The sequence below is a fragment of the Vipera berus genome (assembly GCF_964194415.1).
Source record: "Vipera berus genome assembly, chromosome: 13".
Lineage (NCBI taxonomy): Eukaryota > Metazoa > Chordata > Lepidosauria > Squamata > Viperidae > Vipera > Vipera berus.
In genome coordinates, this window is record NC_138216.1 from 17,497,934 (window position 1) to 17,521,258 (window position 23,325).

Here is a 23,325-nt window from a genome sequence, read left to right on the forward strand (position 1 = left end):
TTTATTATCACTGGAGCTATAAAACTACTACATTAAGATTCAATGAACTTTTTTATTTATCATCCAAAAGTAACAGAACAGGGCTGTAATGAATCCCTCCAACTGATATTTTAAACAGATACCAGCCCTTTTACTTATCCTGACAGGCAATTAAAAAAAGTGTGAAATTTTTCACAGTACAGTCAACTCCACCCGAACTAAGGTAACGGTGGATAAAAATAAAATGCCCCCCAAATAAAAAGGAAACCTGCCCACCCTCCTCCTCCCATATTACATGGTCACAACTCACAAATCTGTACAAAATGTTCACTTTATAAAGCTCTGATGTAAAAATCAAAATCAAGCAGCAATTCGGTAAGTGCAGCACGGGGCCTGTCGTAGCACTATTTACAAGGCTCTTGTAACTTTACATGAGGACAAAATGCCACCCGGGCGGCTGAGTCCGTCCTGCCCCCTAGACCGGGACAGGTTTGGCTTTGGGGTTCTCCTTCTCCTTCTCTTTGCTCTTCTTCGACTTCTTCTTCTTGTGTTTGTGTTTTTGGCTCTTCTCGGCGTCTGACTCGGTGCCAGGGTGTTTCTTGTGCTTCTTGTGCTTCTTGTGTTTCTTGTGTTTCTTCTTGTCCTTCTTCTTCCTCTTCTTTTTGCTGTCCTGGCTGTCTGCAGAGCTGGCGCTGCTGCTCCGGCCCTGGCTCTCCGAGGGGCTGGCGCTGGGGCTGCTGGGGCTCTGGCTCCGGCTGGGTTGGGGGGGCAGGGCGGGGGCCGCAGCCTCTTTCGGCTTCTCCTTCCCATCTCGGGTTTTTTTCCCCGGGGAGCCGTCCTGTTTTGCTGAACCGTTGTTGCTGTCACTGTCGCTTTCGTTGTAGTCTGGGACAAAGGCCGCCTCATCGGTTTCCCGGGTGGGGTCTGAAGAGAGCCGGGCTGCGTGGCTCGGTGGAGGCTTTGGCTTGGCAGCGTTCTTGTCGTTCTGGGGAGCCCCTTGTTCCTTGGCGTCTGGGGAGCCCCGTCTGACTGCAGACTTGCTTCCAGATGCCCCCCTCTCTTTATTGGCCCAGGCCTCCGAGGACGGTCGTTGCTTCTCTCTCTCCTTGCCCGAGCCCTTCTCTTGGGCCTTGGGCTGTTCTGCTGGACGCCTGGAGTCGTAGGCGTTCTTTGGGTCGTTCTGCCTTCGGTCCCTGGACGGGCTGTAACTGCTCCGCTTGGCGTCCCAGCTTTCCTTCTTGGGCTGCTCCCCTCGCTCCTCCCTGCTCTTGCTCTTGGATGCGGAGGGGGCCGGTTCCCGGCTACGGGAAGGCGATGCTTTCTTTCGGGCAAGCCCGCCCCGCTCCTCCCTTCGCTTGGAGCTGGAATAGTCTCTGCTGCTGCTGTCCCCATCGGACTTCTTCTCTCGGCTAGGAGTAAAGTCCTTCGTGCCGGATCCATGGGCAGGATCATGTTTGTCTGAAGATCTGCTGTCCCTGGAGGAGTGAGAAGACCCACTCTTGGCATTCCCTTGCTCTGTCCCGCGTTCGGAACGCTCCTTCTCTGGTTGAACCCCACTCTTTCTTTTCTCAGAAGGGTCTCGATCGGATACGGCCTGGTCCCTGTCTTTGGCCTTCCCCTTCTCGTTGGCGGCTGCTGCTGTTTTGGAGGTTTTGGGGTCAGGCTGTGAAGTTTCACGGCCAGGCTCTTTTGTGGCTCTCGGATTTCTCTCTATGGGTTCGGGATCCTTCTCGCTGTGTTTGACAGGAGTGGGCAGCTTCGTGCCGACGCTCTTTATGACGCTGGCAGGCTTCCCAATGGCAGAAGAGACTTGTGCAGACTTAACGTTCTCTTGCTCTTCTTCCTCCTCAGAGTCAAAATCATCCTTATCCCACTTGGACTGGGGAACTTGGATCATGATGATGACATCTTCAGCGGGGGCAGTAATGTCGTTGTTGTATTCTTCCAAGGTCTTGATGACTGTGCGCTTGGTGTCTAGCTTGTCCTCCTGCTTTTTTACTGGGCTGCCTCCAGCAGAGCTTGTACTGAGGATGGAAGAACCGAGAAAGATTATTACGAGGGACATATCAAAGTGGGCAATTTCAATTCCTAACTTTGCAGTGGCCGTATGAGTTTCGCTGTCTCGCCAAAAGGACATTTCTCTAATGGCCTGACATAAGGAAATGTCCTGATAACTACCACAGGTGCTTTAATTTGTTTTATAGAAAAAGCTTATTCTGTACAATGGCCTGATTTCATCAACTGTCCTAACTCTAGAGAAGCAGAACGTGACTTGCTAAAGTAACCTTAAAAATCTGCATCTTAACAGTTGTGAGGGGAAAAAAACCCTGTCAAAATTCCAGGTAATCATTCCTTGCCTCCAGGGCAAGTCTGGTCATCCAGTACAATTCTTATTCTTATTGTTTTTTGTCAGGAATACAAAGGAAAGATACCTCCAGACAAAATAATAATAATAATAATAATAATAATAATAATAATAATAATAATAATAATAATAATAATAATAATAATAATAATAATAATAATAATAATAAAAAATAAGGCCCCAGAGAGTAGTGAAAAAAAATGGCTGTCGTCCTCTCTGGACTATGTGGGGCTGGGAGGAAAGGACAACTAATTGGTATCAGAATTAAGAGGATTTGCCAGGGAAGGGATTCGGCCCCATCAGAAAAAATTCAGAACTATTAGCAAAAGGGTTTGAGGGAGCTTAACGGAAGGGCTGGGGATGGGTCGAACAAGTCAGGGCAGGAAGCGCAACTGCCTTCCTCGTAAATCACCGTACCTGGTGTAGTCGACCAGCGTGGAACCCGATCCGTCAGCTGCCGCCACTTTTCTCCTCATTTTGCCTTTGCCCTTCTCTTGCTTCGCTTTGCTCACCACCGGCTCAGGCTTCTCGGCTGGGGCTTCTTTCACCGGAGGGACGCTGTCCGCACCAGCAATCTTTTTGCCAGTTTCTCGGTTCAGCTTGATCTTCTTGGCGGGAACAACTGGTAAAACAGCTTTGTCTTTCTCAGGGGTCCTCTCTGTTTTCTCTGCTTCCGGGTCGTTCTTCCCCTTTGGCAACGGTTTAGGTTCTGCGACTTCTTGCTTGGAAGCTTTTAGCAATGTGGTTTCAGGCTCCTTGTCAACTTTGTCCTCCGTTTTTCTCTTCCTCTTTTCAGGTTTGGCATCTGCCGATTTGGTTTTGTCCGTGGGTTTCTTGGATTTTTCCTCCTTGCTGGACGGCTTCTCTTGCTTGATCTCCTTGGGATGCTCCTTCTTGGCCTTCTCCTCCTTGGTGGACTTGGTGGACTCTGGGTGCTCTTTTGCGCCTCGGGGGTGGACTTTACGGGGAGCGCTTGGAGGCTTCTCATCCTTCTGGGAGGAAGGTTTGGGGCCATCAGCCTTTGGCAATTCTTCCTTCACCTTTTTGGCAGGAGGCTCAGTCCGTGGGGATCTTTCGCGGTCAACCTCCGCCTTCTCCTGAGGTGCTGCTTTAGCTGGTTTGACTTGTACCTCCTTCTTGGTGGTGGCAGCCCCCTCGGAGGTTTTCTGCTTTGTCTTTTCCACCCTTCCCTTCGGCTTCTCTTTCCTCTCCTTGTCAGACATGGGCTTAAAGGCAACCGAGTCCGCTTCCATCGGCTCGTCCCGGACAGGAGTAGCATCGTCCCTGCTGGGGGGAACAAAGAGGGAGTCCGGTCTGCCCTCTTCGCCGGCAGCAGGCTTCCGCGAGCCTTCCAACAAGTCAGAGCCAGGGAAACCGTCCCCTTCGTCTCCCCGCCGTCGTTTCCGGTGTTTCTTGTGCCTGTTCCCTTTTGCGTCCCCTGGAGGGTTGTCGACTTCTTTCTCCTTCAGTTTTGTCATGTCTTTCATATTGTGTCCCTCTCTTCCTGGCAGCTTTTCAGCGTAGCCACCCCCTAGATTTCGATTACGATGTCCGAGCCCTCCAGGATAATCATCTCTGCGACCCCGAATGTAGGGGGAATTCTCTCTCCTTGGTCCAGGAGGGCCAAATCGTTCCGGAGAGAAGTTCTCTCTGTTAAGCAAAGGTCTGGGTTGGGCTCCAGCTGGGAAGCCCTTAAAATATTTTTCATACCATTCTCTGTACGACTCCCCCCACTCACGGTAGCGCTCCTTCTCAAAGGGGTCTCTCATATCAACAGATCTCCCGTAATACGCTTTCATGTCGTAAACTGGGATTTCTCGGTAGCGACCAAAATACTCCCGTTCCCCTTCTCCCTGAGGAACGGGCCGCTTATTTGGGGACTGGCCTCTGTATGGTGGCGATCTGGACCGAGAATGATACCTTCTGTAGGGGGGTGACCTAGACCTCGATCGATGATAGCCGTGTGATCTTGACCTGGAGCGGTAATTACGGCTCTTGCCTCTGCCCCTCCGGCCGTACGGGGGTGACCTCGAGTAGGAGCGAGAATGGGAGCGGCTGAAGGATCGAGAGTAAGACCGAGAGCGGGATGAGCCAGATCTTGACTTAGAGTAGGTGTAAGAACTTCTGGAGTAGGAAGATGCACTATATGGCGATTTGGACCTGGAAAACAATGAAATGTTTAATTGTAGCTTCTGACTCTCTGTAAAAATTACTTTGCATCACAGAGACGAGAGAATACTGCAGTATTTTTTTTTTAAAAAAAAACTCTTGGCAAGTCGCTATATACAATTCAAAAACAGGTTTATAATACTTTGACCTATAGGACTTTCCCAGCTGTTAGAAAGGATTCTGAATTTTTCAGAGAGTTCACCTAATGTCTACTCCAACAGTTCCCTAGATTGTGGCTGGATATAAGCTAGGTAATTAACAAAAGTTTTGTCTAGCAATCTTGCAAAGTGTCCAAAATTGTTTGAGAGGACACGTGTGCATTTGTACAAACTAGGTTCCTAATCTGTGCAGAACCATTATGAACTTTTTATCATATGCCCTGTTCACCGCCCTGAGTCCCTCGGGAGAAGGGCGGTATAAAAATTTAATAAAACTGAAAACTGAAAACTGAACTTTAGAGCTGTGTTGCAAGGCTGGACTCTCAAGCCGCCACACTGGACATTTGGAGGACAGACAACTGTTGCTTCAGTTCCTGAGAACAGGGCAGGCAGGCCGGCAGGCCAGAGGAATGGCCCAAAATGTCTGAGAGGACCCAAGGCAGTTTGGGTGAACACCACTCAACTGAGCGGGACTTCTTAAGAAACGATACCGCTAGTTTGCTTTAAAGGAAAATAATACCTTGTTTTAAATCTGGCACCGCTTATAATTTCTCAGATTACTTTTAATAGCTAGAATTTGACTGCAAATACAGTTTCTGTCCCACAGAAAATAAGCCATTACCAACTGGGGTCTTCCTGCTGTAATTAATACAGAATGAAGGGGATTAGGGAGTTAAGCCTAAACTACCTCCAAGGTCTGTGTTGGAAAGAGACCTCTTGGGGGAGAGCGCAGGAGCAGCCCTGGGGAATTCCTAGCAGAGGAGACGGCCCGTGTCTAGGAAAGGGACGGGTGGGGCTGGGCAATGGTGAGGAGAGTCCAGGTTGCTGGCAGAGAACGCAGCAGACGTGTTTTAGCCCCAACCACAGGCGGCAGCAAGCAGTGGCCCACCAGGAGCGCGCCCTGGTTTTTGGGACAAGAAAGGCACGCAACTGCTTTTGCTTGCTTCTTCCTCCTTTTCCAAGGCAGCTATTCCCTGAGAAATGACTGTGGAGCGCACGGAGGCCAGGGTGTTACTGCCTTGCCTGCCCAGCTATCAGCTGGGAGGGCTAGGAAGACAGGGTGGCAGGCAAATGGAGATGCCTGCTCTCAACACCATCACCAACTGCTCCTTATTACCAGCAGAGGATCAGCCTAAGCATCCTGCTCGTTGCAGAAATAGGAAGACAGCAACTTCTTAGTCTGTCCAGTGGAGTGTGGAGCCCATTTCCCCAGCCTGAGCCAGAAAGCTGTTGACATTGTGTTGCAATGGTGAGATGGGTGGCAAAAATGATGTAAAGGGTAGCCTGAGTGCCTGGCCTACATGTGACCCTGAAAAAACAAGTGCTAGAGAGGCCCAAGCTCAGGGATGGGCACTGTAGCCTCCTGGACACCTCCAACCGGGCGGGGCAGAATTGTTCAGACCATTTTGGCATTTGCTCAGGACATCGCAGGCATGCCATGGATGTCTTAAGTCCTGCCAAGACCGAGGGAATGGGGCTACAACATCCAAAATGGTTGCCTTAAGCCTTTACAGGTCTCGGTGGTCCCTTCGTTCTGCTACTTCTGACCCTGTCCCCCTAAGTAAAAATATTCTGCTCCACCAGAGGCTAACCCTCCACAGCTCCTAGTCATGAGACCAGCCGAAAAGGGCTGCCTGCCCTTCTTCCGGATGCCAAGCAGGTGCTCCCGTGCCCCTGCCCTCCCGTGGCGCAGGCAAGGGGAGGGGACCTGGAAGCAACGGCGGCAGCAGCAGACAGATCCCCTGGAATTGGCTCTTGCCAAGAATAACTTCTCTGCCCACCGTGTGACCGTTGTAAAAATAAAAATAAAAAATGTAACATTTGGGGACTGAGATGGGATGAGGAGGATATAATTGTGATTTTTTTAAATCGGGATGTTGATTTATTATTACACATATTATATGATTTATTATAAACTATTTCCATAAACTACTTAGGTGTTGTTTTATTTTTAAGTTAAGTGGCATAAAAGCAGCTGCACTAAATAAACAAATTTTGATAGACACGTTTAAAAAATTACCGGGAATAAGAACGCCTGCGTTCCTTCTGAATTTTTTTATATTCCATCAGTTCTTTAGCAAAATCATTTGTAAACTCATCAAGCTTTGACTTTTTCTTTTCCCTGTTAAAATAAGAAAAACATTGTGCTGCAATGCAATTCTGTACTGGTAAAGCAGGCACTAAGAGTGCTAACTCACACAAGGACTGCATGCCACATATTACTAAAATGCGAATCATAGGGTTTTTTTTTGAAAGACGTTTCATAGTATTTTATTAGAATTACAAGTTTCTGGGTTTTAGATCTGAAGGCTGGTAGTGAAAAACCAACATCTGAAATCTCACGTTATATGTCATGTTTGCTCGCAGCACACGCACTCTGAGCGCAGCTGCAGCCAAACCGTCTACTGAAAGAGAAGAATGAAATATAACGGAACTTCATCCAGAGCCAAATACTTACTCCTCTTTAAGTCTCCGTTGCTCTCTGTAAAACTCCTCCCTAGATAAAGGAGGTGCTTGGGTCGTTGGGATGGTATTTGAGTGAGCCGTTGGTACTGGTGTTGGTACCCATGGTGTTGATATGTTTGCTGGAGCCGGGGGGTATCCCGGAGGGGGGACAGTGTACCCAGCTGATGGAGGCTGACCAGGTGGAAACTGAGGAGGAAACTGTGGTGGAGGTACCCCCGGTGGAAGAGGAAGTGCGTGGGGAGGAGGAGGATACAGGGGAGGTGGAGGCACGGGCACAAAGACTGGTGTTGAGGCTGGCAGTGTTGGGGCCTGAGTCCTTTGTGTACGGTCACTATGCGGGCGTCCTCGGTTTGAACTTCTAAAGAAACCCAAAAACATGTTGTCACTGAGTGTCATACTTGTCTTTTGTTCGCAAGAGAGGAGGAACGTGAAACGGAGAGAGCGTGCTTCTGCAGTCACGGCCTACGCTGTCTTACAGCTCAACCACAGACTAACCTGTTCTGCCGTCCTCCCTCTGCAGCTCTCTAGACTTAGACAAAGAGCCCTCCCCACCAGAACGCGCTTCTCTTTTATACTCATCAACACTGGCTATGTTCTGCTTCTTACCCATTTCCCACAGCCACGGTTATGCAGTTATTATTGCCCTCTGCACCTCAACTCCCTTTCCAGAACCACCTTGTGAGTTTTTAAAGGCTAACTAAACTAGAATTAGAGTTTTGCTTATAGCTGATAAAAATAGCATTTAACCTCCAATAAATGCTATTTTTTAGCATTTAACTAAATATTTATATGATTGAGATACTTTTGTAGTTTTACATTCAACAGTACACTATGAATAAATGTGTTACATTTCCTTGCTCATTTTAGCCCAGAGACAGATTTAAAGTGTTGTTCGTTACCATAACGTTGGAGCCCTTTTAGTAGCAACTGATGCTTCCTCTGCATATACAAACAACTATTTAATATGATTATGTTCTACACTTGCTGCCTAAGAATACAATATATATATTCTGAAAGGATACTTACGGCTCCCAGCCTGACCTACTGGCTGCAGAACGGACAGGATTTGTTCTCATCGGCTGACCTATGTGGAGAAGAAGTTGCTTTCAACATGGGTGGCAGATATTCCACTTGCATTTGACAAGAATGAAGAAAGCTGTGCAAACTTACCCATGGTGGGTATTGAATGCCCATGAGAACTCAGCTGCCCAGCCAAGGCTGGCTGTCCAAGCACAGGAACCTGATAGCCCTTTGGGAAGGAAACAGAAGAGGACTGATTGCTGCTGCTGCTGCTGTAAAATACACCAGCCAGTTAGTTCTGTTCTGAAATAAAGTTTACCTTCTCTTCCAGCACAGTGTTAATTGATGAAGAGGAATGTAGCTTTGTATGATCGGAGGCTGACACAAGAGCAGCAGCTAATCCAAGACCATCAGCCTCCCTGGAAAGGAACAAATGATTTCCAGGTCAGGAACTACAGGGTATTTGGTAATAAAATTGGGAAGCAGGAACATTATCTTCATTATTACAAGCACTTAAGAGGAAAAATGGGAAATACATTTAATAAACACCTAAATAAATTACTAGGAAGGCAATAGAGGTGAAGCTATAATAACTATATAATTATATATTTTAAAGGTATATACATAAAAGTGAAAAACAGCAGGAAAAGTGACAGATAAACTAAATATCACCATTAAGAGATTCAGGTTTTTTTTATACCAAGGAAAAGGTTTGAAGATAAACAGATAGGAAAGTTCTACTGGAGGTGCTCTGTGCTATCATTAACTTGTCATTTTCTAGTAGCTTTTAATTTAGTAGATCATGGACAAATCTTACAATATCACAGAGAACTAAACCTCATCCTATCTTGAAATAGTGTGTTACTTTCCACCCACGAGGAAGAGCAGAAAGCAGCTATATTAGACATGTCACAAGATAAGCTCAACTATCATTTACTCAGTCAATTTTCTTGATACAAGAACCAATATGAATAACCACAAGAACTGGATAACACAAAATATTGATTAAAATGTGGTTGGATAGTATAACTTGAAAAACCTAGCCACCGATCAAGTCATTTTATAAAAACTTTTTTCATGTCATTCTTGGTCATTTTAAAGCCACTTTTAAATCAATCTTGATCTAGTAATACAAAGCTTGTTCCTCTTCTATAATACTTTTAAACAGAGGCACACTCTTAAAATTAACTTGAGTTCATTGTTCAAAAATATCTTTCAATGTGTCCAATGTTAAAATATTTTACATCATCTGTAATTGTTAAGTTGAGTTTGAGTGTTCTTTTCCTTTAATTATAATCTTTAGTTCCCTCTAGCATCCAAAAGTCTTACAATTTTTATAGAATTCAAAACAAAAGATTTTTCTAGAGGGAGGATTCCTTATAATAAATTCCCAAATCTTATTTAAAATTTATCTGGACCCTTAGTCCATTTGTAAGTTTTTAAAATTATATTAACAATCTCTGTGATGAGATCAATAAAACCATTTTCAGGCACAATTTAGGTTTATATCTATTTCAAATTCTCAACATGGCACTTCTAATAGAATTGTTAAAATCTATATTATCCTTAATATTATCATGCCATAGAAAACCATTTCATCCAAACCTCAGCCTGCCCCTTCTAATTCTAAAATTCTACTATTTCTCAGGGCGTCCACTCTTTCATCCAAACCAAGGAACAGGTTGCAAAATACAATTTCCAATCAGGCAGTCCCAAGCATCCTCATTCCTTTATATTTTGGAGGATTTTATATTTAATCCTTGGTTTTGCCATACTATGCAAACCTACATGTATCTTTCTGCTATTACTTAAATGGTGCATTAGTTATCAAAATAGGTATTGTTTGAAACAAAAACATCATTTTAGGAAACACATTCATTTTTATTAAGACAAATTCTCCTCAAGGTCAAGTATAATTTTTCCCATCTCCAACATGGCCTTCTTAATTTTAATTCCCTGTCTTAATTGTTCTGAAATAACATAGAAAATTTATAAATATGGTTTAATCTATGCAACTGACAAACTATATAGAGGACTCTCAAAACCAAAACTGTTCAACTAGTTATGGCAGTATTTTTCAACCTTTCACTTAGAGATGTGTGCGGATTGCAATTTTTAAAATTCTAGTCAGCTTGCTGGCTTAGAATTCTGGATTGATAGTCAAAATATATTTGTAGTAGATCAAATCAGTTTCAATGACCATCAATTTAATGACAACTGGTTTACCCCAGATTTTAAGTCTTCTTGAATGTAGCCAAAATCTGATAAAAGTATTTTACTTACACACAACACTGATTCAAGAATTAAGCACAGCTTGAATTCACATTAAGTCTTTTACCAAGTCTTTGAAAGATAGAGCAGGATCCAAATACAGGAACTGAATCAATTCCTGAAGGTTGCATAATTTAGTTTCCTCCAACTTCCTTTGCACTTCAAAAACACAATCATTCATGGAAGCATTTGTGCAATACTAAGCACAGAAGATTGAATGGAAACAGGTTAAAAGTTGAAGTCAGGCTACTTCTTGATCAAGGATTTAATAATCCTACCCAATCTGAAATCTCATTTCCAGTGGCAGAAATTTTAAAATAGTTTGTGTGCTCTGCGGAGATTATGAGATCAATTAACATTCTCACACTGGATGAAAGACCCCAAAAGAAAGGCCTTGAAGGATGCAGGTGGATGCACGGTATCAGACATACAACACAGAAAGGAATGCCACCTCCCCACTCTGACTGACTTACCGGAAAAGTCCTTCAGGCTTATCAGCGTGAATTGCCAGAGATATTGCTGTAGGCACATCACTGATTGAGGTGGAGGCAGACTGGTTCACGGCCAACGTGCTTGTTGCAGGGGGAGCTTGGCCAGGAGTCAGAGATAAGGGGGGAGATGCAATGGCATGAACCGGAGCAGAAGTGACTGGCAGGATAAGGGGATCCTGTTGCCTGGAGCCTGTTGGCCTGGGCACAGAAGGCATATTCCGCTGAACTGCTGGTCTTGGTGGGGGGGGCTGCTTGCGAAGCCTTTTAGTGTAGCCTGTTTCATTTTTGAAGTTATTTACAGCCTAAAGAAAGAAAGAAAAAACAAGGAGTCAAAACTGTTTGAAACAACATCATGACCTATCTTTCACCAGGGTCATTTGCTGCACTATACAGGCTGGGTTTCAGAGACAAGGGCTGCATCTGCATTACCTGTGTGTTTTGGTTACTTATTAAATGAGTTTTCTGGGTTCATAACCAGCCTGAATTTGCACAACAGGCTAAGCAAAAAACTGCCTACCAAGATTAACACTAATCAGGAGTAATGTGTGATCCAAATAAGACTATATATTCACCTATCTACCCTAGTAGATAACCAGCAGAATAGGTTTGCCACCTTTGTACAGAAGCTTAACATTCATTTGGTCTTGTTACAGGAGGAAGAGAAACACCTGGATAATTCTGTAAAATCAGACTAATCAACCAGATTAATCCGATCATTTTCCCTCCAAATGTTCAACAGAATCTCTCTCACTCAGAATAATGTAAAGCAATTAAAACAGCAGGGAAAGTACCCTCGGAGAGATTAATATAGGTAGTTACCTGGCGTAAAAATTTGTTGGCAATTAAATTATCAGGAGAAACATCTGTCTGATGACAGGTTGGACAGGTATGTTCCTCTGATTCTAGCAAGGATGTTCGGATACCTGTAAATAATTTGAAAATTCCATTTTAAATGCACAGAATATTATAACCAGAGCATGCTACTTTATGCATAGATGGATAAAAGTAATATAGTTACACAGAACTTTTAACAGTCACCAATGTCTAAAGGGTGCTAAATTTAAAGTGCCGCATCACAGTAAGAACTTGGAAACCTACGGTCATATACTCTGGGCATCACAGTTTAAGAGAGCTATGGAAAATTTAGAACAGATTTGGAGAAAATCTATCAGGATAATAAAGAATCTGGGACCAACATCTCAGGCTGAAGGAACTGAGCAAGAGAAAATGTGATATCTAAAAGCCTGTTACTTGTAAAAGAGGGCAGTTCTATTTTTCACTCAGACCGAGGGGTTGAAATTCAGGATGACTATTGGAGGGGAATTTCTTGGGTGATGGCCATCGAGTGGGGATGGTTTGGCAGACCCCTGCACAGAGCAGGGAGGTTGGAATAGCTCTGTCTACCTGCATATATAGAGCATGCCTTCACAACTTATGATGCCACTTCTATATGGAGCCAAACGGTTTTTGTAAACCAGCACTTTGAATTGTTCCTGGAAACCTATAGGAAGCCAGTGTGGAGGTTGAAGAAGAGATGTAACTCTGATCAATCAGATTTTACATGCCAACACATGGGCTGCTGTATTCTGTACCGACGGAAGCTCCTGAACAGACTTCCAGGGAGCCCAAGTTAGAACATTTTTTCGTAAGTCATATCCATTTACCAGTGTGATATTGGCAAGGATTTTCCCTCCCCTTGTACTGCATCTCCTTGTATTGTGTATTAATGTGCACAAGGAAGACACAGATGGGAAGGGGCTTAGAATGGAACATGTGTATTATTTTGGGGTTTTGTATTTTGTTAATACAAAATAAATAGAAAGGAATAATATGCAGCAATATTCTGAGCAATGGTCTAACCATTTCTAATACAGGGGTTTTTCTATAATCTTTTTTTCCCCTCAGTAGTATCCATTCTGTTCCAGCCATTTTTAAACTCCCATCTTTTTTTTCCTCTGCTGATTTGATCCTCCAAACCAATTTGCTCTGTTTCCATCCAGTTTTTGTAGCTACATCCTAATTCCGGACAGTCCCCACCATCTTTAAATAACGTATTTCCAACATTTTGACAGGCCGGAAAGAATTTAAAAGTCCAATAATGCATAATCTGTATGGAAAACCGTTCGTGAAGTTATCAGGGCAACCAGGTAGATCAGGGGTGTCAAACTCAATTTCATTGAGGGCTGCATCAGCATTGCGGTTGCCCTCAGGGGGCCGGGTGGGTATGGCCAGGGTGGGCGTGGCCTACTGGGTGGGCATGGCTAGAGTGCATATGGCCTACTGGGTGGGCATGGCCAGCTCTACATCGTTCGCATCAAGGGTGCCTATGGGGGCCTGGGCAGGAGTGGGACAGATCTGAGGGTCTCTGGCAGAAGGAGGGTCTCTGGGCCAGGGCCAAGGCAGTGGGGGCCGTTCCCTCACTGTTTCCAGGATGGCTTCGCGGGCCACATGAAACCACTTTGCGGGCCGGATCTGGCCCCCGGGCCTTGTGTTTGACATGTCTGAGGTAGATGGACAGGCTCTCTGTTGCTCAGTTGAAGAAGACCGCTCTGTAGAAACACAGGTCCCTACATGGGATGCACCGAGAATCACCGCTCTCCCCCCTTGCGACGACTGGGCAGCTTACAAACTCACATTCATCACAGTAGCTGTTTCCACAACAAGGAATCACTACAGCATCCGTCATTATATCCTTGCAGATCAGACACAGCAGTTCATCTGGAATAGGGTCATCTTCCTCTGAGGAAGAGGACGGCTCCTCTGGCAAGAAAGGCGGCTTCTCTTTCTTCCCAATAGCATAAGCCTCGCTGGAAGAAAAAAAAATCCTTCCATGAAATCTTTTGCTGCCTTTGTGGAAGGAAATGAAGCATGTTAACAAAATTGAAGACCTGTCCTACCATTTTTCTTCCCTCCTGTACACAATATGGCCAAATTAATAGAAGCATGAATTCTAAACTTGCATTTTAATTGGATAAAAAACTGTTATTAGTGAACTTCGCAGAGTCAGGATGGCAGTGAGACAGCAGTTGATCTATCATTGAAAAGTTCAAAATTTCAGAGCAAACGAATGCAAAAGAAGCAACAGTACTTAAAGCAAATTAACTCCTACACAGAGTAGTATGAAAGTGCTTTCTGGGCACTGACATGATTATTATTGATCATCATTTATCAATCACTAATAAGGGATTAATTTATTAACTGTTTTAAGTGATGATCCTGTCACTGTCCAGAAAACTCTACTTTCACTAAGTCTAAACACTTGAAATAGAGAAATGAAAGTGAATTAATCAAGTATCACAACCATAAAGTAAACCAAAATAGGGACTTTGGGCAACACATTTTCATTTACTCACTATATCTATTGCTTTCTGTAATCAGCAAAAAACGCACACTGCTCCAAAGCCTGAGCTAAGGATAGAAGACCAAGATTCCTAGGCGGCTTCAATTCTGGTGTTTTTCCTAAGCTGAAACCCTCTCCTCCTCCAGCCACAAAGATCCTTTGAGGGCCCACCCCACCTGCATGCGAATGTGAAGTTCTATGCAAGGAAAATGTACATTTATGAACCGCCTGACATGAAGATGCGTTTCTACTTAATTATCTTTTAGTAGTCCTTAGCTATCACTGCTATAATTTGCTGTTCCTCAAAAAAGAAATTCAGCTAAGATGAAAGATGAAATGTGAATTGATACACGATTCTATAACCTATAATCACAGATGTTATTATAGTTCCTAAGTATTATTAATCAATAAACAAAAACAGAATATTAGAATGATAGGATAAGGAAAAATTCCATTGCCAGTCAATTTATTGTTAACCATCTAACCAATCTAGATTGTCAATTTCAATTTTTCAGGCAGTTTTTAGACCAATTTAAATGAGGATGTTTTGCAAAGGTCTCTATTACTTACGCATCAATAGTAGGAATAGCGTATTTCCCCGTGTTGGTGAGCATGGCACCCTTAGTATTAGGATCCTGCACTTCCATCATGAAACTTCGTGGAATTCCAGTACTCTTCTTAATCCTGGGAACAGACTCAAAGTTTTTGTCCTGTTAAGAAAAAAAAACAGAAACATTTCTTTAAAATCTATGTCCTGTAACTCCTGCCAACTTTATCTGCACATAATTGTTTTGATCAATGGACAGATTTTGTAGCACTATGCAGAATTGTATTTAAATAGTCACTTCTCATTGGAAGACAACAAACAATTATACTGCCCTTTCGAGGGCAGATCCAGACTCACAAGGAGATTTAACACAACCAGTAACACCTAATTTATAGTTCTTTACCGCCTCCCTCCTTTGCTCTCAAAACTGAAATACAGATGCTGCTAAATGAGTTGCCTTTGTTCATCCATCCTGCCATTCACAATACTTCTAGCTTAGCATGAGGGAATCTCTCTCCTCAATGAACTTAAAACTAGGACTAGGCTCTCATCAGGAAACAAAAGACAAGCTATTTCAACAAATGAAACAAGGCCAATCTTACCCCATTGGTTGGGCAGGTCTTTATATAATGACCAGGTTTTCCACAACGAAAGCAAGTGTATGATGGTGGTGGCGGTCCCAGGGGTTTCTTCATGTAACTAAAAAGGGGTAAGAAAAGAAGTGTGCAACTTTGCAGATTTTTTTTTAAATGTAACTATGTAAATTGTTCCAAAGTTAACTTTTTTGCTTCGGTTTGATGGGTGACATGGTGAAGACTTACTTGATCGGATCATATTCGTGGCCAGACTGTGACATCATTGCTTTAATTTTATCTTCTTCAGAAGCATTGGCTTCAGCCAGATTGGCGGTCTGTTCAATAGGTAATCATTTGACAACACACATTAGAAAACACATTTAAGGCCATCCAGTCAAAGACAAACACCACTCATCCAATCCTGTAAAGAGCAGCACAATGCTAGCTAAAGTTGTCTCAAAAACAGCTCAGATTATCCTGAAGATGTTCCAGGGAGTCCTTATGCCATTTACATGATGTTTATGTGCCTGTTGCCCTAAACTAATTTAAACAAAACAAAACCTGCTATTTTCTGTGCTGGGATACTTTATGCCTCAGGCTATTTGTACTTTACACAAACGCTTGTGTAAGTGTATCTGTTTCCTCAGATAAATTTAAGAGGCCTGAAGTTAAGCCATTTGAAAGGTGCCTTCTGCAATACTTATAGATTAAAAAGCCATGAATTTTAAGATGTTTATCTTGGAATGATAGGGTACAATTCATGGTTTCCATTTGCAGCATAGAATTATTATTTTACACTTAGAAATATTAAAACAGCAATTATCATCCTGAAAACTGGCGTTTCAGACATTTCATATCTGGACCATTTTTTAAAAGTTGGGAAATTACTTGTAAAACCCCTTCTGGTATCTATAAAAGTAAAAATGAAGGAATACAACTAACGTACCCAGAAAGGTATAAACAAGATGAAATAATTAACTTTCTGCCAAGTAAGATCTAATGCCACACAATATGCTTTGGGCACACAACTTTCAGGATGATAGCCCCCTTAAGGTGCAAGGCATAGTTGGGATGTAAAGCTAACAGTTCTAGAAACTTGTTAAAATGGGTCATTGCACGCTAAATATTGATATAAGCAAGGTTGAAGGGATTGGTTATTAATAGCTCAGATATCCAATCACCTAACATTCAGATCGTCCATACACACTTTTTAATTCATTCATCCACAAAAGCAAACAGCTAGTTTCAACATTTTATTAAACAGTTGATTAAAATACATAACGTTTCTTAACAATGCAGATTAACAACTATGAAATCGTTCACATTTACAGAAAACTATTTTACAAATACTTAGCTAATTTGTTTGAACCCAAACAGGTTTACAGAACATATCCATTAGCACAGAACATTAGTAGGAATAGACCAAAATTCAAATATGGCATTTAATACACAATAGGAATAAAACAAAACTGTTAAATGCATTTCCTCTATGTAAGAACTATGAGCACCAAAGAGGTTAAAGTAAGTAACAGTTTTGAACTGCTTTATATTATATAAAAATATTCTGCATTTGACAGAAATACTCTCTGAAGTTCTACCTGAAACTTAAAATTGTACAGCTCTTGGACATTTCTTTCACATCTCAGAAAAATAAACTTGACATAAGGTTACAAAACCAAGGACAAATTTAAGGACAGCACTAATGGAAACCAGACTTGCTTGATAGAAATTAAATATTCGCAAACGCATGTCAAAATTTCCAAACTAGAAAATGTAGTTTATTTTTGAAAAAATACAATTCCAGCCTTTGTTCACAAAAAGACATAGGAAATATAAGGCAATACTGCTTCTAACTCAAAATTTTAAAGAGCAGTCATTTATTTGGGTATGTTATCACTAGTGCTTTCCCAGACAAAATTACACATTACTGAGCAGAAAGGCAAGCAGTTTCATTGCAAACAAAGTTGATACAACAGTTTAAAAAAGTCACATTTGCCAGTATGCCACACATACACATTGGTATATTCCTATAGATACATTTACACAGTCTGTGTTCAAACAAATTAGTTGCATAGCTATTGCCCACTGTATATACTACAAGGGTACAACTGATGAAAATTATTTGATGCAAATTATTGCTCTATCACTGGCTTTGAGTGCAGATTCCCCAAATAATCATATAAAGTGTCCATGTGATAGGGAAATACTTCTCTGCTGACTGTTGCACAGAGAAATCCTAGGAGTCCATAAATAGTATTAAAAATCTTCTTTAAAATTGTGCTATTTTTCCAATGCAAAATTAATGTAACATATCAAAGAAATGATAAAACAGCTTCAGAAGTGCTTCTTCTTTGTCTTGAAGATGAATAAAACTGCAACATTATGTTGAGGCTGATAAGGTACTCCCCTTCTATCTTCCCATACTGGGAACTACTCTTTACAGGATAGTAATTAATAAATACACACAATTCCAATGTTTAGACTTAATAGTTTTTTTTTTTGCATCTATGACAGAAATTAAAGGTATAAATATCGCAGCATAAAACATTCAAAATACCAAGCAAGCAACAATATATTCTGTTATATTTTGACAAATATATATGTATATACCTTTGTAAGCTGGGCCAGAGAAATAGATGCAGAAGAGTCATCAATCTGTTCATAAAAAATTAAACACACATTCAAGTTCCACAGTCAAAATGTAGCCAACATATTTAGCCTCAGCTGTGGTATTAAGATTTAGCCTGAAACTACATTCTACAGAGAGGAAGTTTCAAAAAAAATCTTTAGTTGAAATGTATCATTTGTTTCTATGGCTTGGGCAGTCAAATATATAATATTCAGTTCTGTAAAAGCTAGATATCCAATTCGCCTAATAACTTCATCATTGGCTTTGTTTTACAACCAATATAAACAAGTGTACATTTTTCAAAGTTAAAAAAAATGCCACATTTAAATATTAAAGTAGGTTAAGGTTAAAAACCTTCAATTTTTATGTAAATGTATGCTGTGGGAGAAGTGGATGTAAAAATGTTCAAATGTTGTGAGAAAGAGAATATTTATAGACATTTTTATTTAGATGTGTGATTTGAAGCTTTAGAAAATGATAATGTTGTACTTAAAAGAAAAAGCATCAGTATGCTGATAACAATGACAGATCCCTTAGATGTTTTGTGAGAAGAAGTACTGAATAGAAGATGCTGAAATTAAGTGTGCAAAATAAATATATATGAACAATTTAAATGAACAATTTAAAAATACAGATATTTCATGTTCTTTTAATCAGGACACTGCTAAACTTGGTATTATATAAAGTAGGAGTTACAAGGGCTTTTTTTCAGTTCTAAAAAAACAGGAAAATAGATTTTTTCCCAGTCCTAAATTAAGCCTAATGCAATCTCTAATTATCATACAGTCAATCATAGAACTAAATCAGAGAACCTGCAATTATGTGATACATTTCATAATTCTAGTCATAAAATTACCTGTTTTTTAAAAAAATCATGATGACTATCACGTTATGACCCACAGGCATGCATGATTGAATGTCAACTACCGCCGAGGGAGAAGCACCTCTCATGTGTGCAGACAAGCGTAATTATGAGATTCTAGCTCCTCACTTAGAAAAAACGCAGATCACTACTCTAAGTTAAGTATACCAAGGCTGGGCTTTAGGATGATCCCTAAATAAAACCAGTTTGGAAGGCCTATTTTTTACACACACACATACACACACACACAAATTAATTTTAAAAATTCAATTCTAATTAATGCCTGCCCAAAGTAATCAAACTTTTGCTTTTATTTACTAATTAAATTTGTATAGCTGCCCATCTCACAAAAAGCAACTCTGGGAATTTACAACAATTTTATGTATGAAAATTAACAGTACCATTCAGATCCTGCACAATCCTAAAAGTGGAACCACAGGGCAGTAGCAGCACACACATCTACACTTGGCTCTACATAAGAATGTAGAAAACTACCCAGGTATATTTAAGGTGCTGCAAGCCCCTTCTTCAGACATATCTCATCAATCCCATTTGGTTTTTCATTAAAATTATGGCCTTATTTATTCAATATTGAACATACATTCTGCCTCATTGTTTCATCATATGGAAGAAATTCAGGAGGTGACTGCATGGTTCAGGAAGAAATAATGCGATTGTGGACAACGTGTTCAGTGTATAAGTTTGCCAGGTGAATTCCAACTGCAGGTATTTGTGCTCACCAAAAATGTATGTTTTGTGTTTCCTGTTCATTCTGAAGCATTTTGCTGGGCTATACAAATAGCCACACAGGCTGCTAAGAAGTACTGCTTTTTAAGATAGCACTTACAATCTTTATTTTAAAATGAAATTTGAAATAACATGTGAGATGCTAAAACACTTTTTATAAGGCAAGAAATATGAAATAGATAAACTGGACACAAGCAAATGGTTGGTCCACCACAAGAAACAAATGACTGAATACAGCAAGAAATACTATTGTCTATTCCTCTTTGAAACAGATTACAGATAAAACTGTCTCTCTTATGAAATAAATCAATATTGCATTTTGGCCATTAGAATAACAGAAATATGTCAATCTGTTTCTGCTGGTACTGGTAGCCCTCTACCTTCTTTAATGCTCTTATCCTTTCAAAATTTTAGTTTCAACTGACATGTCATTCATTCAAATTTGAACCTGAGTTTTGTTACAGATGTGAGACTCTGTCACTGCACTCACAAATTAACAATTCAAATTTTGCCACTAATGTCAGAGCATACTGCAAACACTTAAATCAGAGAATTTGTTGTGTCTTATCAATTATACTATGAGAAATTCCTAGGCACAATCACATATTCCTACCTGTCTGATGGCCATGTATTTTTATTTTTCTCAGCATTAGTTCAACTATGTGAATGTCAATTTTTAGTAAAATCATATAGATATGCATGTAGTATCTGAAAAAGGTTGTATGAATAGTAGTCCTATCTATGGTATCTAAAAATCTCTCAAGATTCAGTGACCATTGTGCAAATGGTTAAATAAAGGGAATAGATTGAGGAAAGAAAACAAGGAAAAATCAAAGCACACTAGCAGTCAAATTCTGGTCAAGACCACATACATAACTAAATGACTCAAAATGTTTCTTCAAATGGCTAAGACTCTCATTTTAGTTATTAAACTAGATTCAATTTCACATGTGGTAAGGAAGGTTTTGAAATTTAAAATCACAGATATATTTGAGATGTCGGACAAAAGGTACCCTACAGGAAGAAGACAGCAACAGGCACCACAAAACAAGGAATTCCTCGATGAGCAGCCATCGTGGTGCTCTCTCACTCCTGCAGAAGCAGGCCTTGAGACATGAGAGACACTGTTAGTCTACATTTGTGCCATTTGTAGAGAGCAGAGGAAGAGTTGTGTATGTCAGATATTTTGTCTTCCTAGGAAACAAGGGACTTGTACTCATTACAAAAGGATCTGGAGGGTCTTGCCAAAGAGGTGTGTCACATACCACAATAGGTGAGAGTACTTAGCTAATTAAAAAAAGAAAAAAGGTTTTTGAGCTATTAGCGCTTGGTTGGTGAATTCTAGTGCAGTAGGTTACAGCACAGAAGTTTAAAACAAAGCAAAACCTGGGACCTTTGTATGTAATGGCGAGGATTTGAAGCTCCATGAAAGGAGTCTTTACTGTTCAATGAACCAACATCAAGCGCAGTAGACAACAACTAATTCTCCATTTATATCCTAACAACTCAAAACCTAACACCAGCATCCCCACGCTGAATCAACCTATTTCTAAACTTGGACTATAGAATGGCTGATTGCATGTAGGGACTGAAGTCTCCTATTTACACCACCCCCTCCAAAGCCCATTAGGTGACAAACAACTTCACACAGACCTAAAAAGACACACATACACACCCAGCCCTAATATTTCCTTTTCTAGATTTCATCAATACTATAGTATTTTGATCTGTTAGCTGGACAAGTTTTTACTTGAAATAATAGAAAATAATAGATTTTACTTGCTTCAATGAACATTCCTTTGGTGCACCCTAGCTTTAAAGTACTGTAGGCTTGAAACAGCTGCACTGCAAAGCCTGACAGTCTCTAACTTTGATCCTTCCTTTAGTGCAGATAACAGAAACGCTTGTAGGAAGTCACTGAATTGGTGGGTTTTAGTGCTGTTTGCAAGCTTGCTTAAAACCGTAACTTTTAAACAAAGCTGTAAGATGTACAATAGACATGCCAGGGAACACACAATTCTAAATGAAAGTTGAACTTTATTTGTGAACATAACTTATTATACAAGCTAGCAAAAAGGACTGGTTATAAAATAATAAAAGCAGCTTACACAAAATCTGCTATATTATTTAGTTTTGGATCACTTGTAACCAAAAATTATTTTTCAGATATGTAATGTATAATAATCAAACGAGAACTGTTTTTATTTACCACAGGAACGCTAAATATTTTTAAATAAGCATAATTTCATAAATACTCTAACTGGTCACCAAAACTGCTCTTTCCTTTTCTAGCATTAGAAAACTATCTAGCAATGCCAAACTGCATCATTAAACCTTAAGTAAAACAACTTTGTAGTATGTTAAGCAAACTTAAAATGAAACAGAGACCACACGTGTGTTTAATGAATTGAAATAGGAAAAAAATCCCACTGATCAATAATGGTAACTAAACAAGAGCTTGCCAAAGGAAGCAACTCAATAGGCTATTACATGACAAAATAAAATTTAAGAACTTGTGGTGACCTGAGGAGCAAACAAGGGCATCTTTTCTTAATTGAATAGGTCTCTGCAGAGGTCTGAGAGGTGTTGTCACTGTGCTAAAATATCTCTTTTGTGTGAGGAATACTAAGATGAACTTTAATTATGTCTTGGTCAGGGATAATTAGTAGGAAATACAGATCTTAGGATAGCAGTTTACATTCTAGGTTATCTACGAGAGCAAAACATGTGAACAGTGTGTATTTCAGTATAAATCTAATTGCATAAATGGTCTTACACCTTTCAATAAATGTTTTGAATCTGAGGAGGAAAAGGGTAAGTTTAATAGACTGCAGTTTTTGAAAATATCTTCAAAAACCATTAATGGAAATATTAAGAACAAAAGTTGATACAATGTGATAGTGGCAAAAAAAGATACACTCCAAATATTTTTATTTCGAGGAAACAAAAAGCACACAACAACCTATACAAACAAACAGCTACCAACTAGAGACACACAAAATGTAGAACAAAATAATTATGTTCAGCAGTGCAAACCTTAACTTACATGATCCATAAGTGATCATACATTATCTGTACAACACAAAGTCATACAGGAAATAATCTAGCATACCAATATGCAATACAGTGTGTCACTTTGCACCAGTGTTTATGATCACATTAAAATGATCTGCATTGCTCAGTTTACTATACTGAATCAAATTACAATATAAGTTACAGTATCAATGGTTCTCTGTTGGGAAATAAATATTTATAAAAAATACTTTATTGCTACAATATTGTAAATTAAGCAGATTGTGTAGAAAAAAGTGTGAGATTGTGTTTTTACATACTGCTTTTGAAGGTCCACTCACTGGATCAGTTCGACTTCTAAAAAAGGGAAAACATACTGTCAGAAACAGCACAACATACTGTCACTAAACAGAAATTCACCACCAGAAACCAAAAGTGCGTATTAAAACTAGTACATAAGGAAACATTCCTCCAAAACTTACTTGACAAAAGCTCTGATCCTAAAGGAACATTAACATTAAGCTTCTAGAAGTACCTGTTTTCTAAGACTGGCATGCAAAGTTTATGGAAAAGGCCAAATCCCCACACCAAGAGCAAGGTAGTCAATTTGTCTAGACAGACTGAAGAGGGACAGGGTGTGTGGACTCAAAGTGGTGGTCAAAAAACATCACCTGAGAGGAGTTTCTACGCTTCT

At 40.6% G+C, this 23,325-nt stretch overlaps 2 protein-coding genes across 3 annotated transcripts in view; both read right to left on the reverse strand.

Annotated features, from left to right (window-relative positions):
• LOC308674158 (E3 ubiquitin-protein ligase RBBP6-like) lies at positions 1 to 19,120 on the reverse strand. The gene is made up of 14 exons (XM_081338414.1): positions 17,992 to 19,120; positions 15,628 to 15,716; positions 15,409 to 15,505; positions 14,830 to 14,969; positions 13,554 to 13,726; positions 11,739 to 11,842; positions 10,902 to 11,221; positions 8,477 to 8,576; positions 8,308 to 8,386; positions 8,164 to 8,221; positions 7,130 to 7,495; positions 6,692 to 6,793; positions 2,762 to 4,504; positions 1 to 2,003 (listed from the first exon to the last, which is right to left on the reverse strand). The coding sequence occupies exons 2-14, from the start codon at positions 15,663 to 15,665 to the stop codon at positions 455 to 457; spliced, it is 4,869 nt and encodes a 1,622-aa protein (XP_081194540.1). The 5' UTR covers positions 15,666 to 15,716; positions 17,992 to 19,120; the 3' UTR covers positions 1 to 454.
• LOC308674159 (E3 ubiquitin-protein ligase RBBP6-like) overlaps positions 16,622 to 23,325 on the reverse strand; it is a 13,224-nt gene continuing 6,520 nt past the window's right edge. The window contains exons 3-4 of one of the 2 annotated variants that reach the window (XM_081338416.1): positions 22,952 to 22,988; positions 16,622 to 18,036 (exon numbers count right to left, since the gene is read on the reverse strand). In XM_081338416.1, the coding sequence (XP_081194542.1) occupies positions 17,962 to 18,036; positions 22,952 to 22,988 (112 nt within the window). In that variant the 3' untranslated portion in view covers positions 16,622 to 17,961. Of the gene's footprint in view, positions 18,037 to 21,645; positions 22,989 to 23,325 lie in introns of those variants that run through there. The other variant, XM_081338415.1, reaches the window with a different exon arrangement.